The sequence below is a fragment of the Coloeus monedula genome (genome assembly GCF_965178545.1).
Source record: "Coloeus monedula genome assembly, chromosome: 2".
Classification (NCBI taxonomy): Eukaryota; Metazoa; Chordata; class Aves; order Passeriformes; family Corvidae; genus Coloeus; species Coloeus monedula.
Window position 1 is genome coordinate 110,328,377 of NC_138782.1, and position 22,018 is coordinate 110,350,394.

The window sequence follows — 22,018 nt, forward strand, 5'->3', positions numbered from 1 at the left end:
AAAGAATTTCACAAACAGGTAATAGTATGTTTCGTAAGTAACCCCTCCAGTTATCTTGAGGAAGAGATAAGTTAATTTTATTTTTTAACTGCTAATACCTTAAACTATTAATAATGAGTCTCACCTGATAAATGATTTAATGCTGATTTTCCTCATTTATAAGCAGAACAAAAGGTCAATGATTTTGTTAGAAATCATGTATCAACTGGAATCTTAGAAGAACTTTCAGAAAGGTCTTCTGCTCTTGAAGTTTTACAAGGTCTTCTCTCTCTATTGATTTCTGCAAGGCCAGACAGCTGCTTAAGTTCAGCATGCTGTCAAACTGGAACAATTACACTTCCTACTGCCAAGAAGCTCCAACTGTGATGAACAGCATGACATACTGTACAATAGGACCTTGACTATGTACAGCTGTTAACCTCTCACACAAACTGACCTTATGTTGTAAATATTTCAAGTTGTTCTATAAAGTTGCATTTTCAAATGTTACAGAAAGAGGAAAATAACTATGATGAAACCAGCACAATGTGTTCCAAAGGAGTTGCATTTATAGGCATTTGCTTTACACTTTTACCTCCAATCCCTTCTGCAAGTTTGGAGAGCAAACTTTAAAGGAGCCTTACAGGATGCATATATTTTTTAAAAAAGGTCGAATCTTTGGCTGTGTTTACCATACAGCAATGAAAGACTCACTTGTAATGTTTTAACTACTGAGGCTACAGAAATTTTTCAGGTTTCAGAAATGTAAATATTCCTAACCTCAGTTATCTGCCCATCTATGCGGCTGAAGGCTGTAATGCCCAGCATTTTCACAAGTGAACTCACTTTAGAAAAGAGCATTGTAAATCTCTGCACTAAACTGGTTCTCCAATATTGGAGGGAACAGCAGCAGACTGCAGAAGGCTTCATTATGCTAAAGGAATAAATTGTTTAATCTCTTCAGCACAATTCAAATACAGTTGGAATAACAACAGCCTTTTTCAATTAAATAGCCTTTCTTTTTAACTGTTTCCAGTTACTGAAAAGGATTCTTTTCTTGTGTACAGGCAGCTGTAGGAGATGGGTCATACTGGCAGAATCACAAAGAAACCTTTGTTTAGAATGTAAATAAAACTCTCACAGATACATTCAGTAAGTTCACATAAACAGAACACTAGAAAAATGCAAAGCAAAGAGTTTGAATGCAGAGTTAGAGGTGTATATGCAAAGCTAATTTTAACAGTGAGTGGGATTCATCTCGCCTAATTTTAGACATCTCTGACAGAGATGAGCTGGCTGCCCTGGGCTTCTTTGTACCCAATGGAGAGCAAAAAGACCCCCTTCATGAATGATTCACTCAACTTATTTTAGATGTCAACTGCAGAAATGAGAAGAACTACTCCCTCTAAATCCCTGAATCTGCCTCCCACCCAATCCCACCTGCCAAGTAAGAAAAGGAAACTACTGGGCACAAACAGTGTAGACATCTGATCAGGAGGAGCAGAGACAGGACAGGGGGACAAAACAGCCACCCAACTTACACCACCATCACCCACCACATCATCTTACTTCAGTGCTTATGTTGTTGGGATTCTGGTTTGGGTTTAGGGTTTTTGGAGGGGAGGGAGCATTGTTTGGTTGTTTTTTTGCTGTTTTTTCATCCATTCTTGGTAAAACTTTTGATATTGAACTTCCTGGACGCGTTATTCCTATAGATTCTGATATGGCCCCCCCAATTGCAAAAGGTGGCAAGAGGACATCAAAGGGACATAAACGGAAATCACAAGACTAAAACTACCATAGTATTTAATACACTTTTCATAGGACAAAGTAGTCAAACTCATTCATCAGAGCATACTCTTCATTTTACTTATGATCTACAATATAGGGCGTGAATTTCACAAAATATGTATGATTCACAGATTATTTCCTCCTGCTATCACTGAAAAATTGAGCATTAGAAATTGATACTTACAAACTTAGTTAATATATAACGAAGAATAAAACTGTTTAGAGGCATTGGTTGAGGAAAATAATCATCTTTATGATCTCAATTATTTCTAGTCTTTGATTGACTTTTCCTACCTATACTCTTCAGTGAATTGTTACTTCCTTGTTTAATAGTTCTTCATCTTACTTTTCTCATCATTTCGATCTTACCAAAACTTTGCTAGACATTTTACCCATCAATTTTATCAGACAAAAGGACTGTTTGTTGTTTAATATTAACACCAAGTATTAGCACTATGGCTTGGAACTAACTTCTCTACTGAGACTAATTTAGGCAGAGTAGTCTCTTTTTTCAGAGAGGATAAAACAATGGCTCTAGAAGGCAATTTACATCAAAAAAACTTCATAAGGTTTCTTGTCATTATAGAGTCTTCTCTCTCATTCAAAAGCAAATAAATATTTGTATAAATTTAAATAAATTATTTAGCCTTTCAACAAAACAGGAGAGTTAATCAAAGAATCAAGCTTCAAAAAGAAAACTGCAAACAGGATTCACAGTGTCTACTCTGAATCCAAATTCATATCTATTTGGGTAACAAACCAAAAATAAAGCAAAAACCAGAACAAATAAAAGTGGATTCATTAATCAAAAAAATGATTAATTTGTCGGTTTGTCTACAATTCCCTCATCTGTTTAAAGGGAAAATAATCAATGATCCTTATGCTCAAGCAAAACTCACAGAAAACAGTGGTTTGCAATTACTTGGCAATGTTCTGTACCATACCTGCAGCAAACAAGAAATAGGGAAAGCCTGGAATTAAGCACTATTTAGGATTTGGGGGTGTTTTCATACTTCTGTTATAATTCACTGATTTTTTTTTAATTGAATTTTAATTTATAATCTGAAACTACTTAGATAAAACAATTGTGAGGAAGATAAGGAAGACATTATCAACACTGAAACACAATAAATTAATGTTTAAGATATCTGGGAAGCAGCAACAAGTTATTTTTAAATGAAAGTCCAAATTATTTCACTTCCTCTGATACAACTGGACACTTTTCAAAGTACATTTCCTTAAAAAGAAGTTGAATTACGACTGTTGTGAAGGAAAATCTGAATTGCCAAAAACCATCCATTAAAAAGAAAAAAAGAAAAGTAGCAATTTTTAAAAATTCTATTATCCATAGTTTGCATTAACTGGAAAACTCAGTTTAAGTTTAGCCAATTTGACAAGGAATATGACTGGTTTTATAAGCCATTATCTTTATTAACAGATAACTAACAGGTCAATTCCAACATAAGTTACAGAATAAGACTATACCAAGTTGCTTACCAACATCAATATATTTCGGGTCCAAGGGTGTGCCAATAGAATTGCAGAGAACCAGCACATACTGTATGGAAATAAAACCAAGGTAGAAATAAATTACCACCACACTTTTTGTAAATTAGTAAGCTGTACAAGGTTTTCTGTGAAGGTGCATCTCATAACTCACATCACACATTCTAACGCTCATCAGCAACAGAAAACACAGAGACCACGACTACAGCAAATATAAAGCAGCGTAAGCATGAGAGTAATGAGATACTTGCCAATTAGCACTATAAATGAAGAACAAGCACAAAACAGGCAAGTAACCAGCTGTTTTATGCACGGGAGCAAATCTACCAGAAAAAATCCAACAGGTAGGAGGTACCACCAGCATGTCCAGAGACAACACATGGGCAAGACAGGCAGCGTCTCCCCTGCTGCTGTGTGAGGCACACACTGCACTGTGAGTATTTACAGGCATGACACCACTGACGCAGTGGCTCAACTCTCATCAGCTGCTCATGCAAAAGACAGTCTAATGAAATCTCAGCAGTTAGGATCTTTGTCCTATCCTTTGCAGATCTCCATCTCCTTGAACCTCCAAGAGGGTAACAGTGTGGGGAGAATTGTCAATAAGTCTCTCCCTGTGCCCTGCAGTATCACAGGTACTACAAAAAAAAGGTTTTTTTAGTTTTGCCCTTATTGTAATCCCACTGGGGAAGGCTTTGATAGCACAGGTACCTCAGAGATTGGGCTGTTATATTCAGGAAGATGCAAATATATAACAATTCCCTAGACACCAATGCTTCATTGTTGTAGCTTATGTATTTATTTCTTCAGATCTAAATCAGAATTAAATAGCTTAATGATTATTACATAGGGAAATGCCTTGAATGAGAAGTGTGGAAATTAAGCAGCAACTTTTACTGCCAAGTCTTTAAACTTAAAAGAAAATAAATATAATATACATGTAAAAAATTATAATATAATTCACATTTGGTACCAAAATGTGAGTTGCCCAAGAGTCATTACCCTGACTCTCCAGGAAATGAAAGATAATTATTTTTTCATGGCTCTTTCACCTCCTGAACAATCCATGTAATTGTAGTAGCAGAATACAGCAACTGTACAGCTACCCTTTTAAACTGATAGATTGACATTCATCACATGAGAGTGTGGGGTATACCCAGCCCCTGCCCTGGAGGGAGGCCTGCTGAGATAAAGAGATTGCATAACCTCCCAGCAGAATCCCCTTGGAAAAGGCAGCACTTTCGGTGAGGGTGAGAGAAAACAAGAACCATGCTCCTCTGGGAGACCCTGTGTAGATTCCTTGGAATCCATTGGCTTCTAGCCTCTCACACCCACCCTTGTATCCCTGTAAGACCTACCCTTCTCCCCCTTTGAGCTGGGAGAGCTCGTCCCTGGCCTCCCCTTCGCGGGGTGCGGACTAAAAAAGCTGCCGCATGCGGGACTGCTAAACGAGCCTCTGTCTCTCTCCTCCCGGTCCAGCCTGGGGTTTGCCCCGCAGAACAAGAGCTGGAGTCACTCTCGCTGAATCACTGGAGAGCTGACAGCCTGCTGAGACAGGCACCTTTCTGCAGAGGCATCCCCGGCGGCTGAGGGACCGCCGCAGACCTCTGGGGGACTGTCCCTTGCGGGACGCTCTCTCCGGGTCGGTCACGGCTTCCTGGGTCCGAGCCACAGACCCCAACCCGGCCGCACTATGAGCAGCTCAATTTACCTTTTCATCTACTGTGTGAACTTCATTCTTTCAAAGAAAAAGAGCTGAACATGGATTTCTTTTCATTAAATAATTTTTTTTCTGGTTTGGCCACCAATAAGTACCTCACAAAAATTGTATTTTTATTTCTTTGTTCATGAGTTAAACTGTCCACCAGCATTCTCAAATTTCTATTATCCAAAAAAATACGTTGTGCCTCTGCCTTTGTAGGAAAACACACATAGCTTTCTTAACTCTCTTATTTTTTTATTTCCATCACGTTTACATTAATTCTTCTCTGGTAAATTATGCCTACATTCACTCTACAATAAATTTCTCTTTTATGCCCTTACTAGTAATTTCTGTGACTCCAAGTCAGTAGATCAGAGCCTGTCATGGGATGATGGAGTAGCAGTATCCCCGACTGGCTGTATGACCCACACAGGGTGGTGCCAGGGCAGGCAGTTTCCATTGTCTGATTTACCCAGCCTTGTTAATGATATCAACATGAAGTCCTTCTTAACTTACTGACACATCTACTTGCAATATCTTTAAACAGGTCCTGCTGAAATTAAGTCTTTTTTTTTAACTATTGCTGTACATTCTGCCAATTTGAAATCACAATTCTAATGACCAAAATCTCTTGTAAACCAAATCAGTTTTTCAGAAAACAACTCTAATGAACTTCTACCCATAAGCCTATGCACTTCATTTCCTAAAACCTGGCAACTCACAGTGTTAATAACTACACTGGAGCCATTTCAAAACAAATGAAAGGTCCTTACTATCTGTAATTTTCAGGTGCTAAAATTAAATCTCTTATTTATGCTCAATAAAGTTACACTAAATCTCTCTACTGTTTGTTTCCTCCTTTAAAATTACAATCCAAAAAAAAAAAAAATTTATTGCACTCAACTTCACCAAATGGTTATGGCCACATATCCTATGTTTTCAGTCCATATGACAGTATACCATTTATTGCACAATGAAGCAAAGCGGCTCTAAAGCATGTTTGGGGTTTTTTACCATGGCACCAAATGACTCTGTCTCATGCTCCTCCTTTGTAAGCAATATACAAGTGATACAGAAAAATAATTCTGAAGTGATTGAGCAAGAAAAATTGTGTAACAGTATCACACTAACCAAACATTCATTAACCAAAGGATACATTTATCATTTGTGATTACATATAAAATAAATTAATAAACAAAGAAGTTTGCAGTAACATGTAATTTACATCACCTAAGAAATTGCCCCTTTTTTTCCATTTCTGACTGATGAAATATTCATTACTGTTCTGATGCTTTTAGCTTGTCTCTGGAGAACTGTTCCAAATATTTCTAAAGAAACACTAATCTGTAAGGCTGCACTTTTTATTAGGTTACTAATGGCTACAAGGATTTCATCTGTAGATGCAGTTTATCAGCTACTTTGTTATTTGTTGGGATTCTTTGTTTTTAAACACTGAGCCCATTCAAGTGCTATTCTGTCAAATGACAACTGACACAACTCTAAGACAGATTCAGACTTTTACATTTCATTTTATTCTGGCTGTAAAGAACTGACATGTGGAACAGAGCATTTCATGCGAAAATTAAAAGACAGATTTTACCTGAGGCTGATTTTCATCTGCTTTGGTTGCTAAAACACAGAAGTCCCCATAAGTTGTTATGGAAATAAGGCTCTTGACATATTTCACATATTTCTCATTGTTTTTTGTGTCCCAAAAGACTACACAGCATTCCGGGCGATCCGGTCGGGTATAGGCATAAACAACGGTATTGGAGCAGTAACCCCACTGCCAAGAAAAACAATATTGACAAAACCAATCAGAAATTATAAGCATTCAATAATGAATTGTTCACAGCCATAAAAGAAAGAGTTTATTTCATCTACACAATCAGTATTCAGTATTTTTCACCTGTCAAGTAAACTGTTAAAAGTATGAGAACACAGCTCAGGCGATAAGATATTGGCATAACACTAAACAGGCAAAATAAGCCTTTCTATCATGCAAAGCAACCTCAGAACTGGAAGATCAACCTCAAAATGTGACAAGATCTCACTGTGCCTTGTTTCTTCCTTGTTCAGTGGGTATGCAGAAATACCCACTGTGATGGTTTCTGCCATGAAAATGCTTGCTTTGTGACTACTGATTTGGAAACCCAAAGTTCATTTCCCAGAGGAAATATAATAAATACCCTAAACAGTGCAATTCCAGAAGCAGACAAATTAAGCAATTATACAGGAGTACTGTAATAACTCACATCACCTCTTCCACATCAGTACCATGAGAAAACCCCTCCCTTACTCCCAGAAGAATATAATTATTCCTCTAACAAGAGAAAGGGCAAAAAGGCAAAAGAAACAGAATATACAAGAGGATGCATTTTATTGCATTCGACTGATTTAAAGTACAGAATTTAATAATGAAAACCAATAAAATACAACAGAATCAGAAAATGTCTCAGAAAGGAGGTGAAGCTGTCAAATAAACGAGACACAAAGCAAACCACTTAAAGATGATGATGGAATTGCAGAAAAACTAATAGAATTCTCTGCATCAGCATCTACTAGAGAGAGAGAAGAGAAAGCTTCTTAGTGCTGGCAAGAGAGGTTCCCACACTCCTCAGGAAATGAAACCAAGATGATAAATTACAGCATAAACAGAAGAACTAGAATAGATCTACAGACTCTTAATTAGCATTACAACTCCATGCAAACTATGAATAGGTCAAAAAAAGATGAGCTCAACTGTTAGTTTTTACTGTCATGTTAATTAAAAAACCTCTTTCTCTTATTTTACTTTATTGAAAAATAGAGGAAAATAGATTATTTAGTACATTGGTAATGTGATATTAACTCTTCATCTCCAGGTCATTAATTCCAGTCCAGCCTAAGATAATTACTGCTTTAAATCACTCCCATTTAATAACTGTCACTTTTAGCATATCTAGTTCCTAAAAGGGAGTTACTCATATAATCAGAACACAGCAGAAGTAATGTGTATTATTTATTGAAGGAAAACATGTATCATTCACCATAAAAATATTTAACATTGAAATAGAGTACACTATCAACATATTAGGAGTTTATCTGCTGCAGAAGTAATTTAATTTGAACACATCGTTTTCCATTTCAACGATACAAAATGGAGTTGGGGGGGAAGAAGAGCTTACACATGCAGTTTCTAAAACTAAGGTTTCAAAATATTATTAATTTGCAAACCATACCAGATCTTGAAATACTCATGGTCTCCTAGATACTGATGAGTTTAAGAAAAAGCAACAGGCCTGTGTTCCAGCTGTTAACACATTTCCCAGAATAAACATTAGGTAGCATTTCCTGAAAGACTAATTTCCAGCTCAGACTTCCAAAGTCTTTTCCAGAAGATTTACAACAAACTATTTCAAATTGCTTCCTAGCAGATTTGTGTTTACAACTCCCTAACCAATGATTTTTCACACCAAGTGGAAGAATACATTTCAATATAGCTGCAGGGTGTTCCTCACATTGCACTCTCTTTTTAATTACAGTGGGTACACACTAATGATTAAAGAACATATCCTGTGCTGGGAAAAAAAAGTATACAATACTGTATACTGGACAGTAATTGCTATTATTTGTTAAACTGTAAATTTTAGTGAAATATTCCTAACTCCTAAAAAACACCCCACCCAATGAAAAAAACTCAGGTGGTGGGTAAGATAAAACATTATTTAGAATTAGCTGAATACATACTTGTAAGGAGTATATTGGGAATTGAAATTTAAGTAGGAAGTACATCTATCAGGTTGCATTCATTTCTGTTGTTCAGGTTTCTACACAACTTCCCTGGCTCAAATAAATAATTCACCACCAAAAAAAACCCAGTAAGACTCAAACAATTCCCATCATATCACTTAGCTCGACCTAGTTAACCAAACAGCAGTGAAAACACAGCAGTCTTACCTAATGACATCCTCAATTTCTACAAACTTTAGAACCATACCCAATTTAGCAATGCATACATTTCCTTATTGTGAAAATGAAACTCCAAATGCATTGTAAAGGCAATGGCTGAGTCACTGCATCACCAAGACAGACCCTCACATTCCACTAAAACATCAAGTCGGTAGTGTTGATGAAGCTGTAATCCTAAATTAAGCTAATACTAATTTCATATATATATATATACATACACACATCCACAGATATGTATGTATATATATTAGAAAAAGCTACTTTTTCAACCCAATCAGAAAGAGAATAAATAACTTATAGGAAGTTATGAGTTTCCTATATAAATAGGAAACTTATAAATACAATTAAGTTTCACACTACTACATACCTTGTAATGTGGACGAATGTTTGCAAAATATATGTAATAATCAACAGCCAGTGCAATTTTCAGTCCACCTCCCTCCCAGGACAAGGAGGATATCTGTTTGCCAGGAACTTTCAGTGTACGTAAGTGCTTCGTTAGAACAAGGAAAGAAAAAGATTATGAATTTATCAAAGGAAAGCCACTCTAAAATACATAAACAACGAACAGTTTTGATAGTTGATGGAAAAAAACCCCATAGATATTCTTTACAGTACCCCATAACAATTCTCAAGTTGCAATGCATTTGCAAAGAGAGAGATATTTAAGGTGTACACCATAATGTGTTCTTTCACCTCAGGTTTGGTTTGTTGTTTTTTCGTTTGTGTTTTATTTCTCCAGAGAGAAATTAAAAACAAGATTCAGTGATAGTTCAATCTTACAGAAAGAAACAGTAGATGGAGAATGACAGTTATAAACATTATTTCCTTTGGCTGGTAATTTGAATCACCTTTATCATTTCGGTCACAACTAAAACACAGCAATAGTACTGATCCTGACACACCTCAGAAGTTTCACTGATGCTCAAAGTGTGTTAGTCAGTTCATGTACAAAACCTTAACTACAGCTGATAGCTTAAATAAAAACATATCCCTAATCTATGTCAAGAGCATGCAATGAATTAGCTGCATATGTACACAATTTTCAGTGAGGTAATGGACATTTTCCTCTTCTCTATCCCCTTTCCAAAAGAATCTAAGAAAGGCAGTTGGTACACTTTCCCTCTTTTTTCAAGTATCTTTATTTTGCTGAAGAATTTTAAATTGAATGAAGGAAACAATTAGAAAAAAAATAATGTTTTCAAAAGCTATAACCTTAGTCCCACAGAGCACTTGTTTGTGGGTACCTTTTTAGTTGCAAATAATACAGATGTATGTAATAAAAGATACACTTATCTACTATTTACTGTACGTTTTTAAATAATCTTAGGCTTTAAAAGAGTACAACACTGATACTTATGCTCAGATCTAACTTTCCTTTTGAGGGCATAACTTTGTGCCTAAGAAAACTGCTACCAATGAACTTACACAGTTCAGTACCTATTTCATGCCTTTGACCAGATGCAAATACCAAGCCAAAATACTGGTCACACATTATTCACAGAAAATACCATCTTCCAAAAAGTTAAGTCCATATCTGAGTATCAGAACCAGTACAAACCAATTCTAAAACCTGAAGAATTTACTTCTGAACATTAAATACAAAATCTGGAACACCTGTTTCAGTTAATCTGAAGGACATTAGCAACCAGAGGTGTAACATTATTGCCAAAACCTTTGGTTCCATTAAATACTTTCAACTAGGGAAACCCCTACAGATGATGTTAGATCTTAACCCCTTTCACGGTTCAGCTCAGAGCTGGCTGGTACTTCAGTACAAGGGACAAACTTCATCACACTCTGATACATTACACTAACTTTCTGATATATTACTAAGAGAGAAAGGGATATCACCTGGCAAGGCAAAAATAGCACAACAAAAAATGTATTGACCAGTTGTCTCTCAACTATTAAACATTTAACATATTATAAAAAAGACAGAATGGACAAAAAACATTTACAAAACAATAGCCCCAACAGCCAAATGAAGAAGTTTAGAAACAATTTAGCTTTTCTGAGGTTTCTCAGCCATTGCTTTTACTGATACAGGATGCCTTTTTGCCAGTTTCACTGATTCCATAAAAAAAGAGGGGAGCATTCGCTGCTGTTATTTTCAGCTTCTAATCTAGAGATGCCCAAGTTTCTTAGCCAGTGTAGAAAGAAAAGTACTTCTCAATTTTATACACAGATGCTGACATCTTGACTGGTGCCTATGCTCAAAACTGCTCATCCTCTATAGTCTCATGGGATCTGGTGTTCAAAGCTAGACACCACACTTATCCTATTATTAGTGTTTTGAGATGCACTTGGATTTTCATGCTGGACACTACCCTGCTGTTCTAGAATGGTACTTGGTCCTGTGTCACCTTTCCAGGTCCATGTGGATATCCTAGATGGATAACTGAGAGCATGTTAAACACACTAAACACCTACATTTTGGCATTCTAATTCCAACAGTAATGACCCTGCAGCAAAACATAATAAAATTTTTAAAACAAACAAATAAACATTTCTATTATATATCAAATATTTTTACCTCACCAAAGGGAGTATAGAACTGCACAACATTGACATCTTTATCTTGAGAAGCTGCTTTGAGGGAGCCTGCCACTGCCAGGACACTTCCATTGGGGTTCCACTGAATACACACTACATTGATACCAGTGTCAATCAAAATAGGATCTAGTTTTTAAGGAATAAACATTAAGAATATCAACACACGTAGACATTTTGGGTCAAGAGCAGGTCAGTAACTCACACCCCACATTTTGTACCTACTGTAGTCATTCTCATCTCTCATTATCTGACATCTCCCGTTGTCATAACAGACAGCAAGGCAAGGACAGTTGGGTTCAATGTAGCCTTGGGTACCGTGGTACCAGTGTATCCCAGCAATACTGAATGCTCCACTTGAGTTCACCAAACAACTCAGCTTCATTTTCACCTACACAAGAACGGTTAATTAAAGTCATATATAACATGCTATTTAAAGAATAATTTATATCTCTACTGACACTTGCAAAAGCCAAGATGTCTAAGCAAAATTGTTTTCCTGTTCCAAGAAAAATTTTCAAGTTCTCAGAATTTTATGGGTTTGAAAAACTTCCTTATATAATCAAAGCCAGATCAGACACAGGAAAACATATATTTTTAACTACAAAGGGGTGCCCTAATATTGGCATTTTCATTCTTTGAAAAGTAACTTAAAAACAAAGAAAACCAACAACATAAAAAGCCCAGTGTGCACACACACGTGCATAGACACAAGAAACCCCCTGGAGCGTTGGAAAAAAATAAAAATTATTTCAAACCGTTCCTGGGCACAATATTTAAAAAAAAAAAAAAAAGAAACCTTCTGTCTGCTTTTTCTTGACTAAAGTCTGAATAACATATAAAAACAATGGAAAAAAACTAGTGTCCAAATTAGAACACCAATCAAGATGCGTTCACTTTTGCAATAATTAGCCCTGAATACCTGGTAACACAAGTAAGGGTTTTTCTGAAAGATAAGAGTATTCCTGGATCATTTCAAAGATGAATGCCAGGTAAGTTATGGGAGAGAAGGGAAGAGGGAAAGAGAGCACAACCATACACATTGTTGATATGGTGGGGGAAATGACAGCAAGTTATTTAAAGAATTTCAGTAATTCTCTAACAGTAATTCAGCAGTTGGAAATACCATGACTCACACAGTGGGAAGGAAGAAAGATACAGTGGGAGGATAAAGAAAAGAAAATGCGAAGGGTAGCAGATACTTTCTTAGGAAGGTAATGGAAAGGAGAAGAAAATTCACCATATTAAGCACTTAAAAGTTAAGAACATGGTCCCAAATCACAGACTTTAAAACCAGTGTTTGTACTTAGCATTTTGTTATAGTCATATTCCAATACTCCAAGTAAGTAGATAAAAATAAATAAATAAGTCTAGGTTGTAGGACTTCAACAATATACTATAGCTGTTATTTTTCCACTCACTACCAGGTTTCTCTAAAGAATAATAGGAGCAATAGGAAAATAAACTATTGCTTTTTTCTAAAAGCATGCTAATACTTTAAGAAGCAGAGGCTGTAAGAAGTCAATATCCTTTAAGCCAGCATTAGTTCCTCCAAATAATGAAGAGAGGAAAGAAACAACAGCTTAAAAATATTAAACCTGACCTATCATCACAAACATCTTTGAAAGTAAGTATTTTCAGATGTCCTAAAGAGTTTCATTTAATTTCACTACTATGACCATTCCTACTTTTACATTTTCAGTAATTATTGCAAGGCCAAAAGGCATTAGTTGATGTGATATTCATTTAGCTACCAGAAAAGAAATTATTATAAAAAGCTGCAGAATTCTTGAATAAAAGCTCTGTGCAGGAGCTCACAGTTCTCAGTACTGAAGTCCACCAACTAAACAAACATGAAATAAATTAAGAGGAAGTGAGCTTTTATGCCTGTTGAAGTTATAATCCTTAATTATACTACAATGAACTTACAATAAAATTTCCCTGATTGTCATAAATGTGAATCTCTCCATTTGCCATTCCAAAGAGTAAAATTTTGCTATCAGAGGACCAGGCCACGTGGGACAGGTGGGTACCTTTCAAGTCTTTTCCCCAAATGCGATTGCCTGGAACAAAACATTGACTGCACTTAATAAATACACCATAAAATTTAAAACAGCATGCAAGTTACCAGTGTAAAAACTAAAGCAGCTAAAGTCAAAGCAACAATTAGTAACTAACTATTAATTGTATTTACCCAGAGAAACAGGGCCACTGTGTATATAACACTACGAACAAATTTGTGTAATAGCACAGCAATCAGTAGGGCTTAAAACTTTACCATCCACTGATCCAACAATCACAGCTCCATCTTCATATACAATACAAATCTTCTGTCCATCAGCATTCCAGCTCATACTTCGAACCACTGATTTATTTCTGTTGTTAATCATCTCTTCATACCAAGAACCTATTTGTCGTGAGAGAAAAACTGAGTTACACTTGTGATTTGATAAACCTCTGGAGGACTCAAGGGACATGCAAATCACTGAATTGCCCTTTCAGTAAAAGCCTAACAAGACTACAGTACAGTGCCCCAGAAGACACAGACACAGTTACTGTGAAACCCAGCGCTCACATGGGAGCTGCTCATTTCCAAAGCGAAAGGTGACGAATGAGGGCTTGGAAAGGGGAGCCAAAGTCCAAGAGGGGCCCTACAGAAAGAGTTCTGTGCTTCACTAATTTCAGAACAGACAATACAATAGGAAACATAAACAGAGCAAACCACTGGCTTTGCTATGAATAGGTAGTAAGAAATTTACCGATTTTTTTCTAAAACTAAGAGATTATTTATATGACAGTAGCCACCACAAATCAGCCAGAAAGACTGAGTTTTATTCTTTACTCCTGAAATGAGGAGCAGAGCTTTTATTTGTTTCCATTTTTCATTAAACTAAAATTCCCAAAAGAATAGGAAAGCCCTTTATTTTCTTTTTCTTTCCCATATGTGTTGCAAAGTGGTTACCTTGACTGTGAGGTTTGCTGGCTTTCAAATGAATGCCAGTGAACCACAGTAGTATATATATGTGCATGAAAGGGTCAAGAGCAATAAAAGATAATTACAGTCATACACTGGTTAGTCATATTGGTTCACTACCTTAAACATTTCTAAAGATTGTTTTTATGAGATTATTTAATTGATGCTTTAAGCAGGGTTGATAAGTTCTTCTAGTCTACCAGTATGTTTGTGCTCAATGCACAATATATTTTTCATGTAGTATTCCAAGGGAATAAAGCAGCAGAGATAAAAAATTTAGAGCAGTTTATCAAGCACATGGCTAAGTACTGGTATCTTCTTCTACAGCAGGCTCAGCAGGACCAGTGCCTTGTCTCATATGACTACACTATAAACAAGTATTACAATAAAACTTGAAAATTGTTTTAAAGCTATTTTGAGCTATACAATCTGCAAAATAAAAACTCCAGAAAAGAACTGTAAAAACTGCAGGTGAGGGGGAAAAAAAGTATTTCTCACGACACAGAATATTATCCCATCTCAAGTTTATTTGCAGAATACCTCTGTACAGCATCCACACAATAATGAGGCCATTTTGATCACTGGTAGTCAATTTTTGATACTGTTCATTCCACGTCACAACCTGCACAAAGCCTAGAAAGTGATAAAAAGCTTTTTATTGGCATTATTTAAGTAAGTTAATAAAAAATATCACATCCAACCTAATCAGCATGGAGCTTTTCAGAAATTTGCATTGCTGACTTTGATTTAGTTGTAGGTTTCTTTCTGTGCCACTTATTTCCTCTTTCAAAATTCTGCTCAAGAGCTCCTTTTGCTTCTGTGTTCACCCACTGGAGTAACATCCTCTCCAAATCCTGCTCAGAGTATTGATTCCACACCCGAAACCCAAATCATAGTTTCACAGTTTCTGACCACCTCTGACACTCTTGGACACTGATAAAACTTTACTGTTGTAGGAAGTTTTGGGTTTTTCTTCCTCTCAGCAGTCCGATCCTCACTACTGCTGCACTTTTAAAACAATCTCCCTGATAATTACCCAAAAGAGCATTCTACATACAAATGCTTCAGACCCTCAAGTTTCATATAGGATCCCACTCATAAATATTTGACTTTACTTGAAACATCTTTGAACTTTTATCAGTTCCATACTGTACATCAACTTGCATCACACTTTTTCCCTCCCTCACTGCTGGGTACCCATTCTCTCTGTATCATTTCCATTTTTAGTGTTTCTGTCATGAACTTTACCAATAGATGCAATCAAAGATATTCTGAATGTCAGGGATTTTTAAGGTAATAGTAATCTGTTTCAGAATTGAACACATTCACCCAAAGTATCCACTAAATCAATTCCTCACAATTCATTTGTTCCAATTCTATTTAATTAAGCCCTTAAAATAACCTGACTCTTGCCAGATTTCAACTGCAAGTCCTCATAAAAAAGTCCACTTCTTCAAATATTGCAAGGATTTTAGCATCACCTTCATATCCCATTGTCCATGGGTGATGACCACTCAACATTTCTCATGTGAGAATTTAAGTCCTCTCTAATTTTGCTGCATTCAGTTTTTACCTTCACACATTATCCTTCTCCAGCTCGCTTTCTAACCTCTCTAAATTTTGTCTCTACACTACACTGCAGTCTATGCATACACACATTCTGAAATTTGTCAATAAAGGGAAAAATTACTATATGTTTAACACAGAAATCACGTTTACTGAAATAATTTTCATTTCTTCAGAAAAAAATGGAAAGCTACTGTAACGTATAAGCAAATCTCACAGACATGAACACCCCAAACAGCTTTATCCAGGATAACATGGTAAAAATATACAACCAAGCTGTTACATACCCATGCTAAATACTCATAACCTGTATTTCAGACTTAAAATAAAAAGTTACACTAAAATTACTCTATCAGCTTCACAAAATCTTGTGGTTTTTCTACTCTAACCAAGAGTAGACTAAATGCCCAAATACACTTACCACTATGGCCTTCAAGAGTTTGAGTCACAGAAATGTTGTTAGGAGCTGCCAGTCCCTTTATCTTTGCTTCATCTAAAAAATAACAAAATTCACTATGAAAATAAACCTAACAAAGCAAACATATTACCATGTTTCTATGAATACTGCAGCTCTAATCACAATTTACAGAGATAAACTGAACCACTTAAAAGAAAGTATATAGTAACTGGGAGATGGAATTTCCCCCCCTCTGTTCCATGTGTTTGCTGTTCACATCTGTCATCCAAATTGATATATGCCTTATGGTCTAGCAGTTTTTCAGGAAAAAAAGCCAACAAAATAAACAAAACAAAACAAAACCACAACAGCAGCTATGGCTACCACATTTTGTTACATTCAGAAAAAAAAAGTTTAAAAATGTTTGAAAATTGATTTTACCTTTCTTGGAACATACTTATTTAAAAGAAAATACACAGCTTTCTCCCTAAAATAATTAAGATGGTAGAGAACGTTCAAACAAAATCAAGAAATAACAAAGTAAGTTCCAAAATAAAAAAAGAGCCTACACAAAAAGAATGAATGATATGCCCTGAAAAAAAAAAAAAAGCAGCACTGAAGAAAACTTCAGCAAATATAACAGGTAGACAAATTGCTTGTGTGCCAAGTAAGACCAGCTGGAGGAAAACTGTATTCAAAAGACAGTGATGAAAAAATGTGATGTTAGTGGAAATACATAACTAGCTATGTACAGATTTAAAACATATGCAACATTGCCAAGGAACTCAGGGGAAAAGTTATGCTTTCTTAAGTGTGTTGTTCTTAAAATAAAAATTAAAACAGACAAACAAAAAAAACCAAACAACGCCCCTCCCCCCCCGCATTTACCTGTTTGTGTTTCTAATTTTAGGACTTTCAGTAATCCATCCTCTCCACCACAGGCTATAAAACCTTGGTTCTTATTCCAGGAAATACATTTCAGTCGAACATTACCTGGAATTGCAATCTGAAAAAGAAGTATTTTGCATCTCTACACAGTTGCAACAACCACGTTTTATTTTACATAGTCTATTTGAGCACCTCAAAGACACCTACAATAGGACAAGAGATAAATTTATTTCTATTAACAGATCTGTACATGCAAAAAGAAGGAGAGAAGACAGAACTACAATCACTAATGAAACTGTGCCACACTCGAGCAATCGAACACATGAAGTAAGTAATAATAGCAGGACACCTTCGAAGGTGTGCTCAGCAACCAAAACAGGTGACCGTGGTCACACAGTGCACAGGGCTCCGGTCTCCAGCGGAAAAGCCGCGTCCAAAGCCTACCGGGGGGAAACTGCGGAGCTGCTGGTGCAGCGGGAGATCAAAGAAACCCCAGCCAGGCCGAGGGAACCGGCGGGACAGGGCAGGGCAGCGCTCTGGGAGTGCCGCACCGTGCCCAGCCTCCCCGCAGCGGCCGCAGGCGGCGGGGGGACCCCGAGAGTCCCCTCAGCTCCCGCGGGTTCCCGACCCTCGGGACTCCCCAGGGCAGCTCCCCCTGCCCGGGAGCAGCCTGCGCTCCGCCGTCCCGCGTGTCCCCAGCGGCACCTTCTTGCACAGGTAGATGAACATCCCGGCGGAGCGCGGGGAGCCGACCCGGGCCGGCTCTCACGGCAGCGCGGCCGCGCCGGCAACCGCGTTCCCCTGGCAACGGCCGGCGGAAATGGCGCCGCTTCCGGGGGAGCGGCCGGGCGCCATTAGCGGCTGGGCCCGCCCCGCCGCGGGCCGCGAGCCTCCGGGATGGGCCGTGAGGGCCGCCCGGGGCTCCCCGGCTCAGGCGGGCTGGGGGTCCCATCCCGGCACAGCCGTTAATGGGAGTGCTCAGCTTGGTTAGAAAGCATTGGGAATTTGTTAATAAAGGTCACTTTGCTTTTACACGAAGGAAAATCCCAAAGTTCGTGAACCCCAGGTTGTCTGCACACGGTGTTTGCAGTGTAACTTACATCAACATAGAGTCATAGAATGGTTTGGGTTGGAAACCTTAAAGAGCATCTAGATCCAACCTCCCTGCCATGGGCAGGGACACCTTCCACTAGGCCAGGCTGCACAAAGCCCCATCCAACCTGGCCTTGGACACTTCCAGGGATGGGGCACCCACAGCTGCTCTGGGCAACCTGTGCCAGAGCCTCACCACCCTCACAGTAACGAATTTCTTCTTAATACATAATCTACAGCTGCCCTCTTCCAGATTAAAAACATTCCTAATCAAAAAGAAAGGAGGCTTAATCCATGAGACAGCGACTAACAAGCTCTCAGTGATGTTCAGGTATTAGAACGATAAATTGTCACTAATATTGCTGTGTTAAAATTTACAGCTGGACAAGTTTTGATGATCTCAGACCTAGGGGGAGGTTAACAAAGCTTGGGAAGAAGGATGTCACACTGATAATGGGCACAAAGAATGCAGAATTGATGGGCCTCAAGGCCCACGTTTGGCAGGACTCCCAAGATAAGAAAGAAACTAATAAAGTCAACTCAGCAACCGTGCTGAAATCAGCTCTGACAGGGTAAAGGGTAATTCCAGCAGAGCAGATTGCGACCACCAGACCCAAGAAACCCACCAACCGAAAAGAAAGACTGAGCATGTGGACTAATTAGCATGAAAAGCAAGAGATTGTTATAAACATATATTATAATATTGGCTTCTCGCAAAGTATAAAGGTAGATATTATATAATGTTAGAAATGCTTTTTTTTGCTGTGTGGATGTAGTTTTCTCTCTTTTTAGCAAGAATGTTAGCAAGTGTGAGCAAGTAAGATAACCTCCAAGGGAGCAGAGGATGAGGCCCAAGGAGCTGCTGATCAACACTTTGTCCAGAGAACAAAAGGGCCCAAAGGCTGCTCTGCCCGGAGAACGGGCGGCCAGGAGGGTCCGAGAGCTGCTATCACCGCTCTGCCCGGGGGACAAAGAGGCCCAAAGCTGCAATCAGCCCTGACTGTCTGGGGAATTAAGAGATCCACCCCACCATCGACTTTTACCTAGCGGGCCCAACCCCAAGAATCAAAAGAAATAAAACCACAAGGCAGAAGACTACGCATGCTCTAAAAAGGCAGAACCAAGGAGTGGCCATGCAGAACAGCTCCGGGAAAAGTTTTAATATGAATAGAGAACAGACAGTAAAAATGGTATAAAAAGGACTCACCTCTAGCATCAGGTGTGCTCTTGGCAGAGCGCCAAGGCACCCGGCCGTTATTCCTTTGCTTTATTTTATGTGTCTCTTATTGTCTTTATATTAAACCCTTTAAATTCTCACAGGAGAGTGAACCTCGTTTTTCACAGAATCATTAACCAATAGAAGATAGAATGCTAATTATTAAGATAACTATGTAACTTGTAGCACTATGTAACTCCAGCACCCACAGCCCTTATGGTCAGGAACTCTGTGAGTGTCTCCCCATCCAGGAGTGGGTAAGAGACTCAAAGATGCAACATATGAAAAGCAACTGTATAAAGTAAAAAGAGGGGTTGATATAATATTGTGAACTTGGTATTGTGTAGTAGAATTTTAGATAACTCATACATGCTTTACAGTGACAAGTGTATGAAGTCATGGTTAAAAAACATTCTTTTCTGGGTAATGATATGGAATGGGGCAATTGGTTAAACCTTCTCCTTGTTCTCCATTAGGAGGTATTTTTAATCATTGGAATAAGATTGGTGGAGAACCTCTTACAAAGTGGAAGTTAAAGGAATATTGTACTCAGTGATTGGATGGTGAGGAAAAGTGGCCAGAAATGGAAACATTAAATTATAATAACATGCTGCAACTGTTGTTTTGCAGAAGATTGGATAAATGGGATGAAATCCCATGTGTGGATTTATTTTTCTCGTTGAGAAGTGGTCACGAAACAAGAAAAAATGCAGGTTATTGATGTCTGATTCAAATGTGTTGATGATGGAAGAGAAAAAGAAATCATCTTGCTGCTGCTCTGCTTGTAGTATAGGGAAAAGGTGTCTGAAGGTGGATAGTGAGGAAGAGGGTGTACAGTTGTTGGTTTCTCTGAGAAAGAATCACAACAGTGCTAACTGGAACCAGGACAGTACTGGTGGTAAGACTGGAGGGAGTGATACATGGAGTCCAATTGTAGGTAGAATTTGGGCACACCAAAACCCTGTATATGTACAAGTTCCTTTTTCAACCACTGATTTGATACATTGGAAGGAGTCTGCCAGGTTGTACTGAAAAATCCAGAAAAATTTGAAATCCTGTATGGTACACCACATAATGTGAATCTGACAGGAATTCATGTAGTAGCAGAGAAAGCTTTAACCAATCATCTCTTGTCTTTAAGTAAAATCCTGGGATTATTACACAAGTGCTTGCTGTTTAGAACACCAGTCCCAATCAAGTCACCAATACATTCTTTCAAGCATCGAGATCAAGACTACCTGAAAACGTGGAAAGATACTCCACTAGCTGAGAAGCGGAAAGGACCTTATCAGGTACTGCTAACCACACACAGAGCCATGAAATTAAAAGCACTGGACTCATGAATTCATTACACACGGACCAAAGGTATTCCTCCAACTTCGTGGTGATCTGAACAGAAGGACCCTGAAGCTGAAACTGACTCAGGACTCATGAGCTGTATGTGGACAGAAATAGAATCTGTACTGCATTTTGATTGTATTCAGGGAGAAATTTTACTATATTTTTGTGTTTTACTAAGTTTAAAAAGTTTTTATAGTCAATGTGCTTGGTTTTTGGAACACCACTGAGCACCCGGGCCTGGGTGCACAACTCTGAAATAAACAATTATGTCTCTCTTGAGTATGTAATTGTTGGCTTGTAACACACTGGATAATAAATCTAATTTTGCTGAACAACAGTATGTCCTATTTTAAACAAATCATTTATATAATCTTGGAATTTTACCTGGTACTCGCAAAGTGAGGCAGGTAATTGCTCAGAGGAATTGAATGTAAATATTATCATTTGCAGTATAAAATGAAGTTGTGAATACTAGTGCATGAATCAAAGCCTGCCCAGCTGACAGCTTGCAAGATACATCTGGCCTCCAGAACAATTTTCCACTATCATATAAAATTTTACATCTCATCTGACAACTGGCCTTAGTGTAAATAGGACTGAGGTCATCCCCTCCCAATTGCCAAGAAGTTGTAAAGTCCTGCATTAGATTTACGACTTGTTTATTCTCACCAATTACAGAGGCCAAGGCATACTGCTGGCCCTATAAATGCCTGTATAATACCCATGTCTATGCAGAGGACATGAAAGTAAGCAAAGTGCTGGATATAAAACTCCATGACTTAAAGAAAAAAAATCTGCATGCACAACAATTTGAGGAAGCAAGTGTAGCATAGCCAGGATGTCCCACGCTCACTTTAATTCTACTACAGCAAATTAATATCAGTGTGGGGATACATCACAAAATACCAAGCACAGCCAAATCCAGCGTTATTGGAGAGTTTATAGTCTCGTATTTAGCCCTTGCAGCTGAAGTTGTGTCCCGTGTTCACTTGTGCTATGTAGTGTTGTATTCCAGCTTAACATTACTGTGTAGGCATACCTGAAGTCACACTGCCATGTGCA

At 37.9% G+C, this 22,018-nt stretch overlaps 1 protein-coding gene across 2 annotated transcripts in view; it reads right to left on the reverse strand.

The window, feature by feature from the left end:
* The window catches only part of WDR35 (WD repeat domain 35), a 42,090-nt gene extending 23,987 nt beyond the window's left edge, over positions 1-18,103 (reverse strand). The window contains exons 1-12 of one of the 2 annotated variants that reach the window (XM_082303005.1): positions 18,013-18,103; positions 17,308-17,425; positions 16,444-16,515; positions 14,997-15,089; positions 13,761-13,889; positions 13,412-13,545; positions 11,708-11,873; positions 11,466-11,611; positions 9,297-9,422; positions 6,579-6,764; positions 5,993-6,025; positions 3,268-3,328 (exon numbers count right to left, since the gene is read on the reverse strand). In XM_082303005.1, coding sequence (XP_082159131.1) covers positions 3,268-3,328; positions 5,993-6,025; positions 6,579-6,764; positions 9,297-9,422; positions 11,466-11,611; positions 11,708-11,873; positions 13,412-13,545; positions 13,761-13,889; positions 14,997-15,089; positions 16,444-16,515; positions 17,308-17,425; positions 18,013-18,036 — 1,288 coding nt within the window. In that variant the 5' untranslated portion in view covers positions 18,037-18,103. The remainder of the gene's footprint in view (positions 1-3,267; positions 3,329-5,992; positions 6,026-6,578; positions 6,765-9,296; positions 9,423-11,465; positions 11,612-11,707; positions 11,874-13,411; positions 13,546-13,760; positions 13,890-14,996; positions 15,090-16,443; positions 16,516-17,307; positions 17,426-18,012) is intronic. The other variant, XM_082303006.1, reaches the window with a different exon arrangement.
* Positions 18,104-22,018: the final 3,915 nt, after the last annotated feature.